At 42.2% G+C, this 15477-nt stretch overlaps 2 protein-coding genes across 2 annotated transcripts; both read left to right on the forward strand.

Annotated features, from left to right (window-relative positions):
- Positions 1 to 1894: 1894 nt before the first annotated feature.
- On the forward strand, positions 1895 to 7168 carry LOC118405455 (angiopoietin-related protein 1-like). The gene is made up of 4 exons (XM_035804957.1): positions 1895 to 2072; positions 2546 to 2641; positions 5725 to 5817; positions 6244 to 7168. The coding sequence occupies exons 1-4, from the start codon at positions 1907 to 1909 to the stop codon at positions 7068 to 7070; spliced, it is 1182 nt and encodes a 393-aa protein (XP_035660850.1). The 5' UTR covers positions 1895 to 1906; the 3' UTR covers positions 7071 to 7168.
- Positions 7169 to 7940: 772 nt separating this feature from the next.
- LOC118405456 (angiopoietin-1-like) lies at positions 7941 to 15117 on the forward strand. The gene is made up of 6 exons (XM_035804958.1): positions 7941 to 8073; positions 8598 to 8693; positions 9126 to 9218; positions 13340 to 13435; positions 14008 to 14109; positions 14285 to 15117. Exons 1-6 carry the CDS (start codon positions 7947 to 7949, stop codon positions 15115 to 15117), a joined length of 1347 nt encoding a protein of 448 aa, XP_035660851.1. The 5' UTR covers positions 7941 to 7946.
- The last annotated feature ends 360 nt before the right edge of the window (positions 15118 to 15477 follow it).

Here is a 15477-nt window from a genome sequence, read left to right on the forward strand (position 1 = left end):
TTGCTCCTCATCATTGGTGTGAGGATCTAGTGAGGACAGGGTTCCTCCTACATCAGCTGTCTCTTCGTCAGGGTCCAGCGAGGTTCCTATGGGGAAAAATGGTCACATGTATTCTTTCTACATGTGTGTTTGGCCATGTTAGGTGAAATAGAAGTGATGTATAGTTAACTGTGATATATTTCACAGTTCTAAGTAAGTTATACAGTATGCTGGTCATCGATAAAGGTAGTCAAAAGTAATGTGTCTCGGTCTACTTACCACAATCCACGCCATGCTTCTCTAACATTTGTAGAAAGTCACCACAGATCGCCTGGAGAGTTCCGAGCTCAGCGTGTTCCAAGTCGTTGTTAATGGCTTGAATGGAGAGATTCAAATGTTGATCAATGCATACTGCATACTAGCCCAGCGATATATCCTATGTCACGTGGGGAATGGAGAGAGTATCATACCAACTATCTCGTGTTGATTACAGTTTAAATATAGTTTTTGTGTTATCAACGCACAACGGGGGCTTTGTTTAAAGTGTAGTTGTTGTATATCCATATGCTAAGTAACATGTACCTCTCTGCATGCGTTGGCTTTTGTCTTTTTTAAAGATATTTGTCTCTCGCATGGTACTGAATATCGCAAAGAGAGATTGTAGGAATGAAGACGTAACTATCATCTGACCTGTACAACGAGCCATCTGGCTATGTGTTATGCATTTTATACCGATTTCATTTAACTTTATAACATCATAACTTGTGCTGACCTGTCTCAACACACTCCTGCCAAACCCTGCACAGTGACAGGGTCAACTGGTCAGTACGTCCTTCTCCGGTCACTACAGACCACTGTAGAACTGCGGTCACCACCAACACATGGATGAGTGACATCTTGTAGCGCTAGTACTGATGCCTATAAGAGGTGTAAGTTCAACAGATGGTTAAGTTCTCAGGCCGATGTATAAAAATAGTAATGATAAGGTGTGTTGTTGTGATTTAAGAGTCCCTGACTATAAGACAGCATTTAATAATGACTTATTCGTTTACTTTATAGTTACAAAGTATAGAGTAGATGTACATTTACTAATTACATGTATATCAAAGTTGAACTGTAATTTCCAACACAATAATTGCACTTACCAAAATTTTTTGACTAACTTCAGTCTTTGTCAAGGAATGGACAATCCACTGCTTCTGTGATGTCATGTTGTACAGATAGAACATGTGTCACAGTGAGCAGTGGATCATGGGTTGTAGAAAGTCTATGGCACCCCCCATCTCTGTACATGGGACGGCAACTTGTATCTAAAAATCTATTCTACACCAATGTCGCAAGAACATTTTCAACGCCGCAGTGGTAAATGATAGGAATTTTATTGTTACAGCATTTGCGGAAGTTACCTAAAGTTGAACATAGTTACCGTGGGCCATTCTAACACAGCTTCCTGCATTCAATTGTGTTTGGTATGAATGTGGTTTACATGTTAATTGACATAGATAGATCCTTGTCATGCAAATTATTATCTAATTTGCGTAATTTATTACAACATTTGGAAAACCCAATGCATCCGATTATAGGGCTATTTAAACATGCAATATCTATGATTTAATAAGGAGTTGCGTTCTTCCGAAAGTATACGCACCTTCGTGCAAACTTCTAGGTCATTTGGTTTTAACACAAGGGTATATCAGCCAAAAATTTACGTTTTTCGTCCCAAAAAAATCGTGAAAATCCCAAGCTAAAACATTTTGGAAGTGGTGTCCTCTTAGCCTGGCCCGGGAGCCGGATCGTCCTGGAGCCGAATTGCCGTAATGCCATTCTAGAGTGTAGTCAGGGGTTCTAAAATGTGTACTCTATGACAACATGCCCTATCATAACTATTTATACACCAGTTGCATGAGAACTTCACCATCTGGTGTACATGTACAGTAGTTGTTATTCGCATAGACGGCAGCCCCACAAGATGTCGTTCATCCACGTGTTCGTGGTGACCGCAGTTCTGCAGTGGTCTGTAGTGACCGGAGAAGGCCGTACTGACCAGTTGACCCTGTCACTGTGCAGGGTTTGGGAGGAGTGTCTTGAGACAGGTTGGTACGACTTGAATTGTTGCACAAAAAGAGGTAACAATAGTACCATATGGAACAGACTCTTACCGGCACCATCCGTACGATTTGGTTTTATGGACAAGATATCAGCTGCTATCTACTTCCTTCCCCTTATTGCTGCTACCTGTCTTTGTGACAATACAACACAACAGACGAAACCTCATCGAAAATAGGCCCAAAACCAACAAATATGGGCATGTTACCATATGGAGATATGAATCTTACCATATGAGGATTTACGAATATGCAAGAGAAAATGGCTTAGATATAGTACAAATATAAGCCTTTGCTTGTTGATAGCAAATAAACTATATTCTTTACTGAAATAGAGACTGGAATAGTTAGGTTATTTCCTTCACTCACTATGCAACAATGTGTTAAGACTTAAGTGATTTCTCTATTGTTGGATAGTATAAATGACATGTATTGACCAACGTTAATTTTTTCCATTCCAGCCATTGACAACGACTTGGAACACGCTGAGCCCGGGACTTCCCAGGCGATCTGTGGCGACTTTCTGGACATGTTAGAGAAGCATGGCGTGGATTGTGGTAAGTAGAGAGACACGTGTGTGTATTGTCAGCATAGTGCGTAACTTGCTTAAAACGGCAACAGCAATGCACTTCTAGCCTGACTAAATTGAGCTCATAGCGGCCTGCCCGACAGTTACCGCCTTCTAGGAGGGGTCAATTCATTCCGGCCATCGACAGCTTGTGTAAACGCAGGCTACCATCATTGCATGTTGACCAACAAAAATATACTGCTGCATCACAACTTGTAGACCAATGTTCTATTGACACACAGTAAACAGTAGAAATAGAATCAAACAAAAGTTAGTTTACCTAGTACGTTTTGAACTTTGGCCCTGAAGCATGATCGGTAATAAGGAACACTTTAATCTCACAGGGGCGCCTAACATTAGCCTCCATAGAGAGCCTGCTATGGAGGCTAGCCTAACATGGCATTACCGCAGATACACAATGTCGTGTTGAAGGAATACACGTGTTTATTTTTCCCCTTAGGCACCCTGCAGGACCCTGAAGAAGAGACAGCTGATGTTGGAGGAACGCTGCCCTCACTGGAGCCTCATCCCGGTGATGAGGAGTATCAACAAGGTGAGCCATTATAGTTTAAAAAACACACAAACATATTTTCTTTCTCCATTTAGACATGAAATCACTTCTGTTCCACACTAAATTCCAGCAAACAATTAACAATTTTGACACACGAAATTCAGCAGACATCTTCTTTTCTTTCTTTTTTCTCAGAAAAGTCTAACAGTCAAAAGTCTAACAGTCAACAGGCTATTCTTTGATAAAGATCATATATAAGTTGAAAGAATAAGGTTTTGACATTTTTATGCAAAATAGCATATTATACAACCAGTTCCTGTTGTAATGTTGTTGCTTAAGAAACTTAACGAGTGAGTATATAACGTCAGATAAAGGAGATTAACATTGCAATTTTGTTTCTTTGGTCCTAGCCTAATGCTCTGTTGTAGTAGAAAACTGAACATATGACTTATAACGTATCTGAACGTTTTTCTTCATCCGTGTCTTGCTCCAGAATCCTTGGCGACTTCACCTGACGGCGAAGAGGAGACGAAGAAAGGAGTACAAGGCTACAAGCAACACCTTCCACTCAGCCGTCCGGCTAGCGCTACAAGATGTCACTCATCCATGTGTTGGTGGTGACCGCAGTTCTGCAGTGGTCTATAGTGACCGGAGAAGGACGTACTGACCAGTTGACCCTGTCACTGTGCAGGGTTTGGGAGGAGTGTGTTGAGATAGGTCAGCACAAGTTATAATCGGCGTATAATGCATAACATATTGTCAGACTTCCACGTGGACTGAATTTTTCAGGTCAGATATCATGATCAACTACGTCTTCATTCCTAAAATATTTCTGTATGATATTCAATACCATGCGAAAGACAAATATCTTTAAAAAAGACCAAAGCCAACGCATGCAGAGAGGTACATGTTACTTAGCATATGGATATACAACAACTACCCTTCAAACAAAGCCCCCTTTGGGCGTTGATAACACAAGAACTATATTCAAACTGCAATCAACACGAGATAGTTGGTATGATACTCTCTCCATTCCCCACGTGACATAGGATATATCGCTGGGTTAGTATGCAGTATGCATTGATCAACATTTGAATCTCTCCATTCAAGCCATTAACAACGACTTGGAACACGCTGAGCTCGGAACTCTCCAGGCGATCTGTGGAGACTTTCTGGACATGTTAGAGAAGCATGGCGTGGATTGTCGTAGGCGGTCTCACTAAATACCGAAAACAACCGAAAACAACCGAAAACAACCGAAAACAACTTGACATCTACCGAAAACAACCGAAAACAACCCGTAAAATACGGAAAACAATGAAAACAATTTGATATCTACCGAAACAACTCCATAAATACCGAAAACACCTTAATAAATACCGAAACAACTCAATAAATACCGAAAACAACTCGAAACCTCCTAAAACACGCATGAGCAACCGATCAGAACTCCAAAACAGCCGGAAAATGACTCTTAAACAACTACTTATTGCTATTTTATTTTCATCTACTCGTTACTATCCCTTGCATTATTTTCTCCTTGGCCGAGGGAGAGAATGGGGTGATTCTGGAGGATATTTGCAGCAAAGGGGAAGTAGACTGTGGAAACACCTTTCTATCACACACTGTTTTATTTTGATCATTTAGTTTAATCCAGAATAATGGGCCTCTGTGGTAATACACGTTTGCGGTTTGTCCATTTAAACCGATTTGTTGTGATAGCGGAATGCATTAAAATTGAGCAAGAAATGTACTAGATTGTTTTGGTTGCTAGAAGAAAATGTAGTACACATGAGGTAAATGCGCAGCAGGCAGATTCAATAATAATTGATAAGCAAACCTATTTTCGAAGCAGTTTTGTCGGGGGATAGTAGTGACTGCGATTTCATGTTGGGGCCACTACTACACCCCCGCTCCACCGTAACCTCTGCTTGGAGTTACACAATAGATGCCAAGTAGTATAGATATCCATTGATGAGTTTGCGAGTTAACCAAGCAGTTCCCGTTTATAACATACAGGATACTTACAGGATCCGTGAATCTGAAATCGAACATTAATATATTCCAAAAGGCAAAGGAGATCGTTGACTCTATTATTACTAATATTGTATTAATAACATTGGTCGTCCTAGCCTAACTTCTGTCCAAAATAAAATCAAAATTATTAAATAATAACCCATTGAAATGATTGTCTGTTGTTTATGGTTGTGTCGAGTTGTTTTCGGTTGTTAAAAGTTGTTTTCGGTTGTTTTCGGTAGTTAAAAGTTGTTTTCGGTTGTTTTCGGTATTTAGTGAAAGTTGTTTTCGGTTGTTTTCGGTTGTTTTCGGTTGTTTTCGGTTGTTTTCGGTTGTTTTCGGTATTTAGTGAGACCCGTGGTAGGTATATCGAGACACATTACTTTTGAGTACTTTCTTCTATGACCAGCATAGTGTATACTAGTAACTTACTTAGAACTGTAAAATACATCGCAGTTAACTGTACATCACTTCTATTTCACCTAACATGGCATCACCCCAAACATAGATGTAGAAAGAATTCATGTGTCCATTTCTTCCCTTAGGAACCCTGCAGGACCCTGAAGAAGAGACAGCTGATGTTGGAGGAACCCTGTCCTCACTAGAGCATCATCCCAGTGATGATGAGGAGCAACAAGGTGAGCTACTTACAGTTGAAAAAAAACGCACAAACATGTAGTGCACATTCTAATACCATTTTTGTCATGAATAGGCTGATGACGGTTAGACATCAAATTAAGTACTTAGATATGCAAGATAATAGTTACGCAAGAAACTGTATAAAGTTAGGAAACGGTCCGACGTTTCAGATATTTTTACATTGATGTACATTGCTGATGATATTGATATTTTTTACATTGATGTACATTGTTGATGATATACCACGTAGCAATATCTTCAGTTCCTGCCGACATGTCCGTTCCAGTTAAAATGTAACATGAGCGGAAATCGATATTGTATTCGGTCTTATTCCTAATGCTGCATTTGTAAATAGACTATACTGAGACTTATAGCTAGCTGTAAGGTGTCTGAATGCTTTTCAATCATCCTTTGCCCGGCTACAGAACCTTTGACGACCTCACCTGACGGCGAAAAGGACACAAACAAAGGAGAACGATTCTACAAGCAGCATCTTCCACACAACCATCCGGCCAACGCAAACAGCCAATTGGGAAAAACGAACTTTGCCGACTGCTCTGAGATTTATTCTGCTCAGGCAATGTCTGGTTCTATAGCTAGTGGGGTGTTTTCTATCAAACCAGGTCATAAGAGCGACTCAGTCTCTGTATACTGTGATCAGACCACAGATGGGGGAGGGTGGACGGTCATACAGAGGAGGTTTGACGGGTCCCTCGAGTTTTTCCGCCGTATCGGTGCTTACCGAGACGGGTTTGGGGAACCAAATGGCGAGTACTGGCTGGGGTTAGACAAAATCTACCGTATAACGCACCAGAACACGTACGAGTTGTATATTGTGCTTTCAGACTGGGTAGGGAATGTGAAATACGCTAGATACTCCACCTTCTCAGTCGGTCCAATGTATGATTACATCCTGAGTGTCGGGGGGTATAGTGGGACGGCCGGGGATGGGTTCTTATTGTCAAGTCCATCGTTTACCAACAATGGTGCGAAGTTCAGCACCGGTTGGTACGACCAAGACACCGACTCCTCAACTTCAGTGGCGGAATATTTCGGCGGTGGCTGGTGGTTCAACGGTTTCGGCCACAGTAACCTGAACGGTCCGTACTTCCGAGATCCCGACCGCTACAACAGCAACGATGGTCTGGGCGTCTTTTGGTATCCGTTCTACAGTAATAACAATAACTATTCTCTGAAGAGGACCAAAATGATGATCCGGCCCACAAACTTCAGCACTAGGGCAGTAGGGTAGGGTGGCAGACATGATGCTCGAAAAGGGGTAAAAACGGTACTTTCATGACTATTGTTCCAATGATCTCATACTACTTGTCCCTCCACTTCACTTTCACTTCAGCGCAACATTAAGTTTTCTTCAAACTCACACCGCTACACTGTTCAATTGCCGAAGTCCTTTTTACAGCAACAGCAACAGTTTCTTTCCCCGGACAGCCAAATTATGGAACTCTATGGAACTGGACGACACCTGTTTCCCTCCTGTCTACAACTCATCAGCCTTCAATACCTCTAGTCCACCGCTATCTCAGTGTACAATTATTTCCAACTTTTTAGCCTCGAAGTGGACTTTGCTCTGAACAATCTTGTTAAAAAAACCTGTAAGATACTGTCAATGTAGCTCTCATTGGTTTGGGCATCATGCGCAAAATAAATTTAACTTCAAACGAATCCACTCCCGGGAAACAGAACATAAAGTCAACTAAATACAGTTTGATTCTAGTTGAATGTTTCTTGTACGCCACAGTCTTACACACAATTCAAGACTCTTTAATTTGATTCCCTGTCCGAAGTGGAACTCAGATTTCAGTAACCACATACCTTTCCCAGTAGGAAGTGCCTATCGTGCTTACTATTGCTGGAGTCACACGAGAAACGTCTAGTGTGTTAGCATCAAGGAATAATATTAACATACAAGTCCTTTCGGTGCTATGTAAGTTACCCCTCTTATTGGCCTTGACGTTATTCAAGCAGCGCTATTCCAAAATGTAGTCAGGGATTCTAAAATGTATACACTATGACAGCATAAACTAACTATTTATACACCTTTGCATGAGAACTTCACCATCTGGTGCACATGTACTGCAGTTGTTATTAGATTAAACGGCAGCCCCACATGATGTCGTTCGTCCATGTGTTCGTGGTGACCGCAGTTCTACAGTGGTCTGTAGTGACCGGAGAAGGCCGTACTGACCAGTTGACCCTGTCACTGTGCAGGGTTTGGGGGGAGTGTCTTGAGACAGGTTGGTACAAATTGTAAATGTTGCACAAAGAGAGGTAACAAGAATACCATATGGAACAGACTCTTACCTGTATATAGCTGTAGAATTACCTACCTCACCAGACCTTCTGGTCATGGGGGGTGGGGTGGGGTGGCATGATAGATATGAAAAGGGTGATTTTAACTTAAGTAGGCAATATCGATACAAAGCAGGTTGGTTTTACTGAAAATGGGTCAGCTACTTTCTACCTCTTTATTACAACTGCTACCTGCTTGTATGATATTCCATACAACGCAACAGAGGAAAATCTGTTTGAAAACAGACCATAGCCGCATGCAGAGATGTGTATGTTACCATATGGAGATGAGATTTATGGCAAAGAAACTAAATTCATATAAATAGCAATCGACAATAGGACTGCTGTGCTACTTTCTTTACTCACTATGCGATACTGTACAAGGTGGTTTGCATGAATTCTGTATTGTTGGCTGTTATGTAGGATGTAATGACCAACGCTTGAATCTTTCCATTATATCTAATTATAGCCATTGGCAACAACTTGGAACACGCTGAGCTCGGAACTCCCCAGGCGATCTGTGGCGACTTTCTGGACATGCTAGAGAAGCATGGCGTGGATTGTGGTAAGTAGAAAGACACGTATGTATGTACAGCATAGTGTGTAACTTGCTTAAAACGGTAGCAACAATGTATTTCTAGCCTGACTAAATCGCGCTTCTAGCGGCCCGCCCGACAGTTACCGCCACCTAGGACGAGGTCAATTGAACCTCGCCATCGAGAACTTGTGTAAAGACAGGCTACCATTATCAAATGTTGACCAACAAAGATATACTCCTGTATCACAACTTGTAGATCAATATGCTATTGGCACAGTAAACAGTAGAAAATTGTATCGAACACAAGTTAGTTTGCCTGGTAACGTTTTGAACTTTAGACAATGGGTTCAGAAGCAGGACCGCTAATAATTAACTTCACAGGACTGTTATTTCACAAATGCAGCTGGTATTGCACAAATACAAATGTAAAAGGGTACATGTATCCATTTATTTTCTTAGGAACCCTGAATGACCTTGAAGAAGAGACAGCTGATGTTGGAGGAACCCTGTCCTCACTAGAGCCTCATCCCAGTGATGAGGAGCAGCAACAAGGTGAGCCACTTAAGGTTGAAAAACGCACAAACTGTGCTTGTGGAACACAATTTGAATACCATTCTGCCATTGATACGTCTATGAATGTTAGACATCCAGGCAGTGCGTATGGTAAAAGCTACTCCAGCGACTGGATAGATTTTTGAAATGGTCAGATGTTTCAGAGAGCAACCACTGTCTTTCGTCAGTGACTAAACCAAATCTGGAAGTGCCAGCTTTTATACTATTGTTTCTCTCTTTGTAACCACTCATGCCCCATCATGATAACTACCTGTTATTATAGTTCAACACTTTTGACTCAGACATGAAGATCAAATAACACCATTTTTTTTGTAGAAAGGTTTACCAACGATTTATAACCATTTGCAAAATCATGCATAAGTTGAAGGAATAAGTCTGTACACTGATATGCAAAGTCCTAATGCTATATGTAGTAGAATTTTTTTCATTCCTTTGCCCTGCTACAGAATCTTTGACTTCAAGAGAGGATGAACAGGAGAAAAACAAAGGCGAACGAGGCAAAAAGCAACACCTTCCACACAACCATCCGTCCATCCCTGCTGATCTTTGGCGAACAACCAACTTTGATGACTGCTCTCAGATTTATTCTGCGCAGGCAATGTTTGGTTCGATAAATAGTGGGGTGTTTACTATCAAACCGGGTCATGGCAATGACCCAATCTCTGTGTACTGTGATCAGACCACAGATGGGGGAGGTTGGACGGTCATACAGAGGAGGTTTGACGGGTCCCTCGAGTTTTTCCGCTATATCTTGCCTTACCAAGATGGGTTTGGGGACTCTAGTGGTGAGTACTGGCTGGGGTTAGACAACATATACCATATAACGGCCCATAACCCTTACGAGCTGTACATTGAGCTTGAGGACTGGGGAGGGAATGTGAAGTACGCCAGATACTCCACCTTCTCAGTCGGTACAATAATAACAGCAATAAACGATAACAGCAATGTGCGTCTTTTTCTAACCTGACTAAATCGCGCTCCTAGCGGCCCGCCCTACAGTTACCGAACCCTATCAATTAATTCCGCTATTGGGAGGTTGTGTATACATAGGGTACTTTTATTAAATGTTGACAAACAGAACAAATATATGATACAGTATCACAACTTGGATGTAAACCAATGATCTATTGACAAAATAAACAGTAGAAAATAGAATCAAACAAAAGTTAATTTGTTTAGTAACGTTTTGAACTTTAGACATCTGACACAGGAGCAGGATCGCTAATAATGAACTGCTCACCACGTTTATTTTATATGAACACCAAACATGGCACTACCATATCAATACACCCAACATGACACTACCATATCAAGACAGTTTGAGAATACATGTCTATCTTTCCCCTAGGAGATGTATCATGGCAATTTGACCAAATCATTCTATTGACACAGCATATAGTAAGATAAATAGATAAAAAGTAATATGTCTAGGCTTTCTTTTGACATAAGCACTTGAGAATTACGACGAATAAAAGTAATGTATGTGTCAATTCTTCCCTTAGGAACTCTGCAGGACCCTGAAGAAGAGACAGCTGATGTAGGAGGAACCCTGTCCTCACCAGAGCCTCATCCTGGTGATGAGGAGAAAAAGCAAGGTGAACCACTTATTGTTGGAAAATGCATATACATTGTACATGTATGTGTATACCACACTTTTCATATCATTCTGTTATTTTGTTACCTCTTGAAACTTACAACCAATAATTTCCTGCTTGTTATATAACTTGACAGTGGAGACATAAAGTTCAACGTTCTCTTTGTTAGTAAATTCTACCAGCATTTTATAACCATGTCTAACGATAAGTTCACGATAAAGACAGTTAAAATGTAGCATGAGAGGAAATCCATATTGTTATTTTTAGTCTTCGTCCTCATGCTATGTTGTAGACAAGAATACAAAGACTTACTCTTTAACTTATCTGAATTTTTTTCGATCATCCTTTATCCTTCTACAGAATCTTTGACGACTTCACCTGAGGACGAAAAGGAGATTAACAAAAGAGAACGAGGCTACAAGCAACACCTTCTACACAACCACCCGGCCAACACTGACCACCTTTGGCGAGAGCACTATTTTGATGATTGCTCTGAGATATATACTGCTCAGGCAATGTTTGGTTCTGTAGCTAGTGGGGTGTTTCCTATCAAACCGGCCCATGTTAGCGATCCGGTCTCTGTATACTGTGACCAGACCACAGATGAGGGAGGGTGGACGGCCATACAGAGGAGGTTTGACGGGTCCCTCGAGTTTTACCGCTTGATCGGTGCTTACGGAGTCGGGTTTGGAGACCCTAGTGGCGAGTACTGGCTGGGGTTAGACAACATGTACCGTCTAACGCACCAGAACGCGTACGAATTGTATATTGAGCTTGAGGACTGGATAGGGAATGTGAAGTACGCTAGATACTCCACCTTCTCAGTCGGTCCGGGAGGTGATTACATCCTGAGTGTCGGAGGGTACAGTGGGACGGCCGGGGATGGGTTCTCACTGTCGAGTTCAACATCTACATGTAACAATGGTGTAAAGTTCAGCGCCCGTTGGCACGACCAAGATACTTACTCAGGTTCAATGGTAGAAGCTTACGGTGGTGGCTGGTGGTACAAAAGTAGCACCCACAGTAACCTGAATGGTCCATATTTCCGAGATACCGACGGGTTCAACAACAACAATGGTTTGGGCGTCCACTGGTATCCGTTAATCAATAACCAAAACTATTCTGTGAAGAAGACCAAAATGATGGTTCGTCCCACCGACTTCAGCACCAGGGTGGCAAAAACGAGGCTCAAAAAGAGTGAAAGTTCCTTCATTTGAGCTCTCAATAGTTTTAGCATCATTTGCGAAGTAAACTTACTTCAAGAGATAACCACTAAGAAAATAAAGTAAACTTGCTAAATACAGTTTCGTTCCGCTGTTGAATGTTTCTTGTACAGCACAGTCTCTCACATAACTCAGGACTCTTTCTGTCTGAAGCGGAACACTAGATTTCAGCACGCCATTCTGTCTGAATATGACGTGGCTGCCCTACCTGCCTGTGATATCTATTGCTTGAGTCACACCGAGAGAGTACAGTGTGTTGGCATTTAGCCTCTTTCGCAGTCTTCTTGCAGTACTGGCTTTTATTTGAGGGGAGGGAGGGATGGTAGCGCTTTTTCGCGAATTTCAACATAGGCTACATTAAACGTTCTCTAATGCCGCGCAGTAACTTCCTCTTCGGGCATTACAGAGCCCTAGTATCAATAAATGGCATTAATATGCAACTAACTTGGTCCTGATTTGAACAATTTGTTCCTTACAATATCCACTAGTATCTATGTTACTCCAGATGATAATGGCATTGACATCATTCAAGCAGCGCTATTCCAATCATAGTCAGGGGCCCTAAAATGTATACCATATCATAACTATTTATACAGCAGTTGCATGAGAACTTCACCATCCGGTGTACATATACTGTAGCTGTTATTCGCTGAGAGATCAGCCCCACAAGATGTCGTCCATCCACGTGTTCGTGGTGACCGCAGTTCTGCAGTGGTCTGTAGTGACCGGAGAAGGCCGTACTGACCAGTTGACCCTGTCGCTGTGCAGGGTTTGGGAGGAGTGTGTTGAGACAGGTTGGTACAAGTTGTAATGTCACACAAAAATAGGTAACAAGAGTACCATATGGAACTGACTCTTACCGATATAGATATACGACGTAAGCAGGCAAAACCGATATAATTTGGTTTCGCAGACAAGCTATCAGCTGTTATCTACTTTCTATCTCTTCATTACTGCTTCATGTCTGTACGATATTCAATATAATGCAACAGACGACAATCTGTGTAAAAACAAACGCATTCAGTACAAAGATGTGCATGTTACCATATGTAGATGGCATACTACCATATGGAGTTTCACGAATATGCACGGGGAAAATATTGCCTTATATACAGCCCAAACAAAGGATTAGTGAGATCGCGTGGCGCAGCGGCAGCGTGTTTGGCTCAGGACCGAGTGTAGTCGGCCCACCCAATAACAATTAGTGTACTGATAGCAAAGAATATTCTTGTTGGTTAGTATACAGGGTGTGTTTATCAACGTTCGAATTCTTCCACTCTAGCCACTGGCAACGACTTGGAACACGCTGAGCTCGGAACTCCCCAGGCGATCTGTGGTGACTTTCTGGACATGTTACAGAAGCATGGCGTGGATTGTGGTAAGTAGAGAGACACGTATGTATGGTCAGCATAGTGCTTACAAACGGTAGCAACAACGTTTTTCTAGCCTAACTAAATCGCGCTCCTTGCGGCCCGCCCGATAGTTACTTCCCCATAGGAAGGGGTCAAATAATCTTCGCCAGCTACGCTTGTGTTATCAGAGGCTACTATTATTGCATGTTGACCACAGAGATATACAAGTGTATCACAACCTGTAGACCAATATTCTATTGACACAGTAAACAGTAGAAAATAAGTTCAAACAAATGTTAGTTTGCTCCGTAACGTTTTGAACTTTAGACGTTTGGCCCAGAAGCAGGGTCACTAATGATAAACTGCACACCACTTCTTTTTCATATGAGCACCTAACATGGTATTACCATTAATACACAGAATGCATGAGTAGACAGAATACATGTGTCCATTTCTCCCCTTACGAATTGATTCATGGCATAAGATCAAATCGTTCTATTGGCACAGTATGTAGTAAGATAAAACAAAAGAAAAGTAACCTAGGCACCTGACAATTACGACGAATAAAGATAATTCATGTGTCTATTCTTTCCCCTAGGAACCCTGCAGGACCCTGAAGAACAGACAGCTGATGTTGGAGGAACCCTGTCCTCACAAGAGCCTCATCACCCTCATCCTGGTGATGAGGAGCAGCAACAAAGTGAGCTTCTTATACAGACAGATGCAACGTTTCAGTAAATGCTATTCGGTCATGGTTTTTCCTAGAATTGCACTATTAACTTCCTGCTAATACAATACAATTACAATTTCATATAGGTTCAACAGTGAAATTTTCATTGATGCTAGAGGTCTAGTTGCCGTGTCATTTGTCACAGAGTCTCCAACGACAACTAATGACGAAGAGAACAGGAAACGGGGAGACCACAGGCAACGCCTTCCACACAACCATCCGGCCAACACTGACGACCTCTGGCGAGAGAACCATTTTGATGACTGTTCTGAGATTCACACTGCTCAGGCGATGTTTGGTTCTGTAGCTAGCGGGGTGTTTTCTATCAAACCGGCCCATGTTAACGACCCAGTCTCTGTATACTGTGACCAAACCACAGATGGGGGAGGGTGGACGGTCATACAGAGGAGGTTTGACGGGTCAATCGAGTTTTTCCGCCGTATTTGGGCTTACCAAGACGGGTTTGGGGACTCTAGTGGAGAGTATTGGCTGGGGTTAGACAACATGTACCGTCTAACGCACCAGAACGTGTACGAGTTATATATTGAGCTAGAGGACTGGGCAGGGAATGTGAAGCACGCCAGATACTCCACCTTCTCAATCGGTCCGGGAGGTGATTACATCCTGAGTGTCGGGGGGTATAGTGGGACGGCCGGGGATGGGTTCCAACTGTCGGACTCTTCATCTGGCAACAATGGTGCAAAGTTCAGCACCCGTGGGCACGACAAAGACAACCACTCCTCACATTCAATGGCAGAAGTGTACGGTGGTGGCTGGTGGTACAGTGATGGTGGTGGCTACAGTAGCCTGACCGGTCCGTACTTCCGAGATACCGACGGGTTCAACGTCAACGATGGTGCGGGTGTCCTTTGGTATCCGTTCCACTATGAATGGTACTATTCTCTGAAAAAGACCAAAATGATGGTCCGTCCCACCGACTTCAGCACCAGGGTGGCAAAAAGGCTGGGAAAGGAGTAGAATCCTGAATAAAGGTTTTAGCTCTCAGAGCTTCTAGCATTATGGTCCCATATGCGTGAAGTGTTTTGTTTAATTTGTTGATTGTTCTTTGTATATCTTAGTATACACAGAAGCAAAATTCCTCCAACGACTTTTGGTGTATTGGGCAGTGCCTATCTCCATTTGTATAACCCTTGGTCATACAGTAGCTTCGGTGCTTAGACGAGTACATTTCAGTAGCAACACACCATACCAAATAAAAAATGTATATCCGGCGGTTGCGTATTGGAGTTATTGCTCGAGTCACAGCAAGAAAGAACAATAAGACTTGGTGCGGATTTTCATAATGTGTCCCTTGTTTCAATATTCACGACTATATTG

The sequence above is a fragment of the Branchiostoma floridae genome, chromosome 18 (genome assembly GCF_000003815.2).
Source record: "Branchiostoma floridae strain S238N-H82 chromosome 18, Bfl_VNyyK, whole genome shotgun sequence".
Taxonomy (NCBI): Eukaryota; Metazoa; Chordata; class Leptocardii; order Amphioxiformes; family Branchiostomatidae; genus Branchiostoma; species Branchiostoma floridae.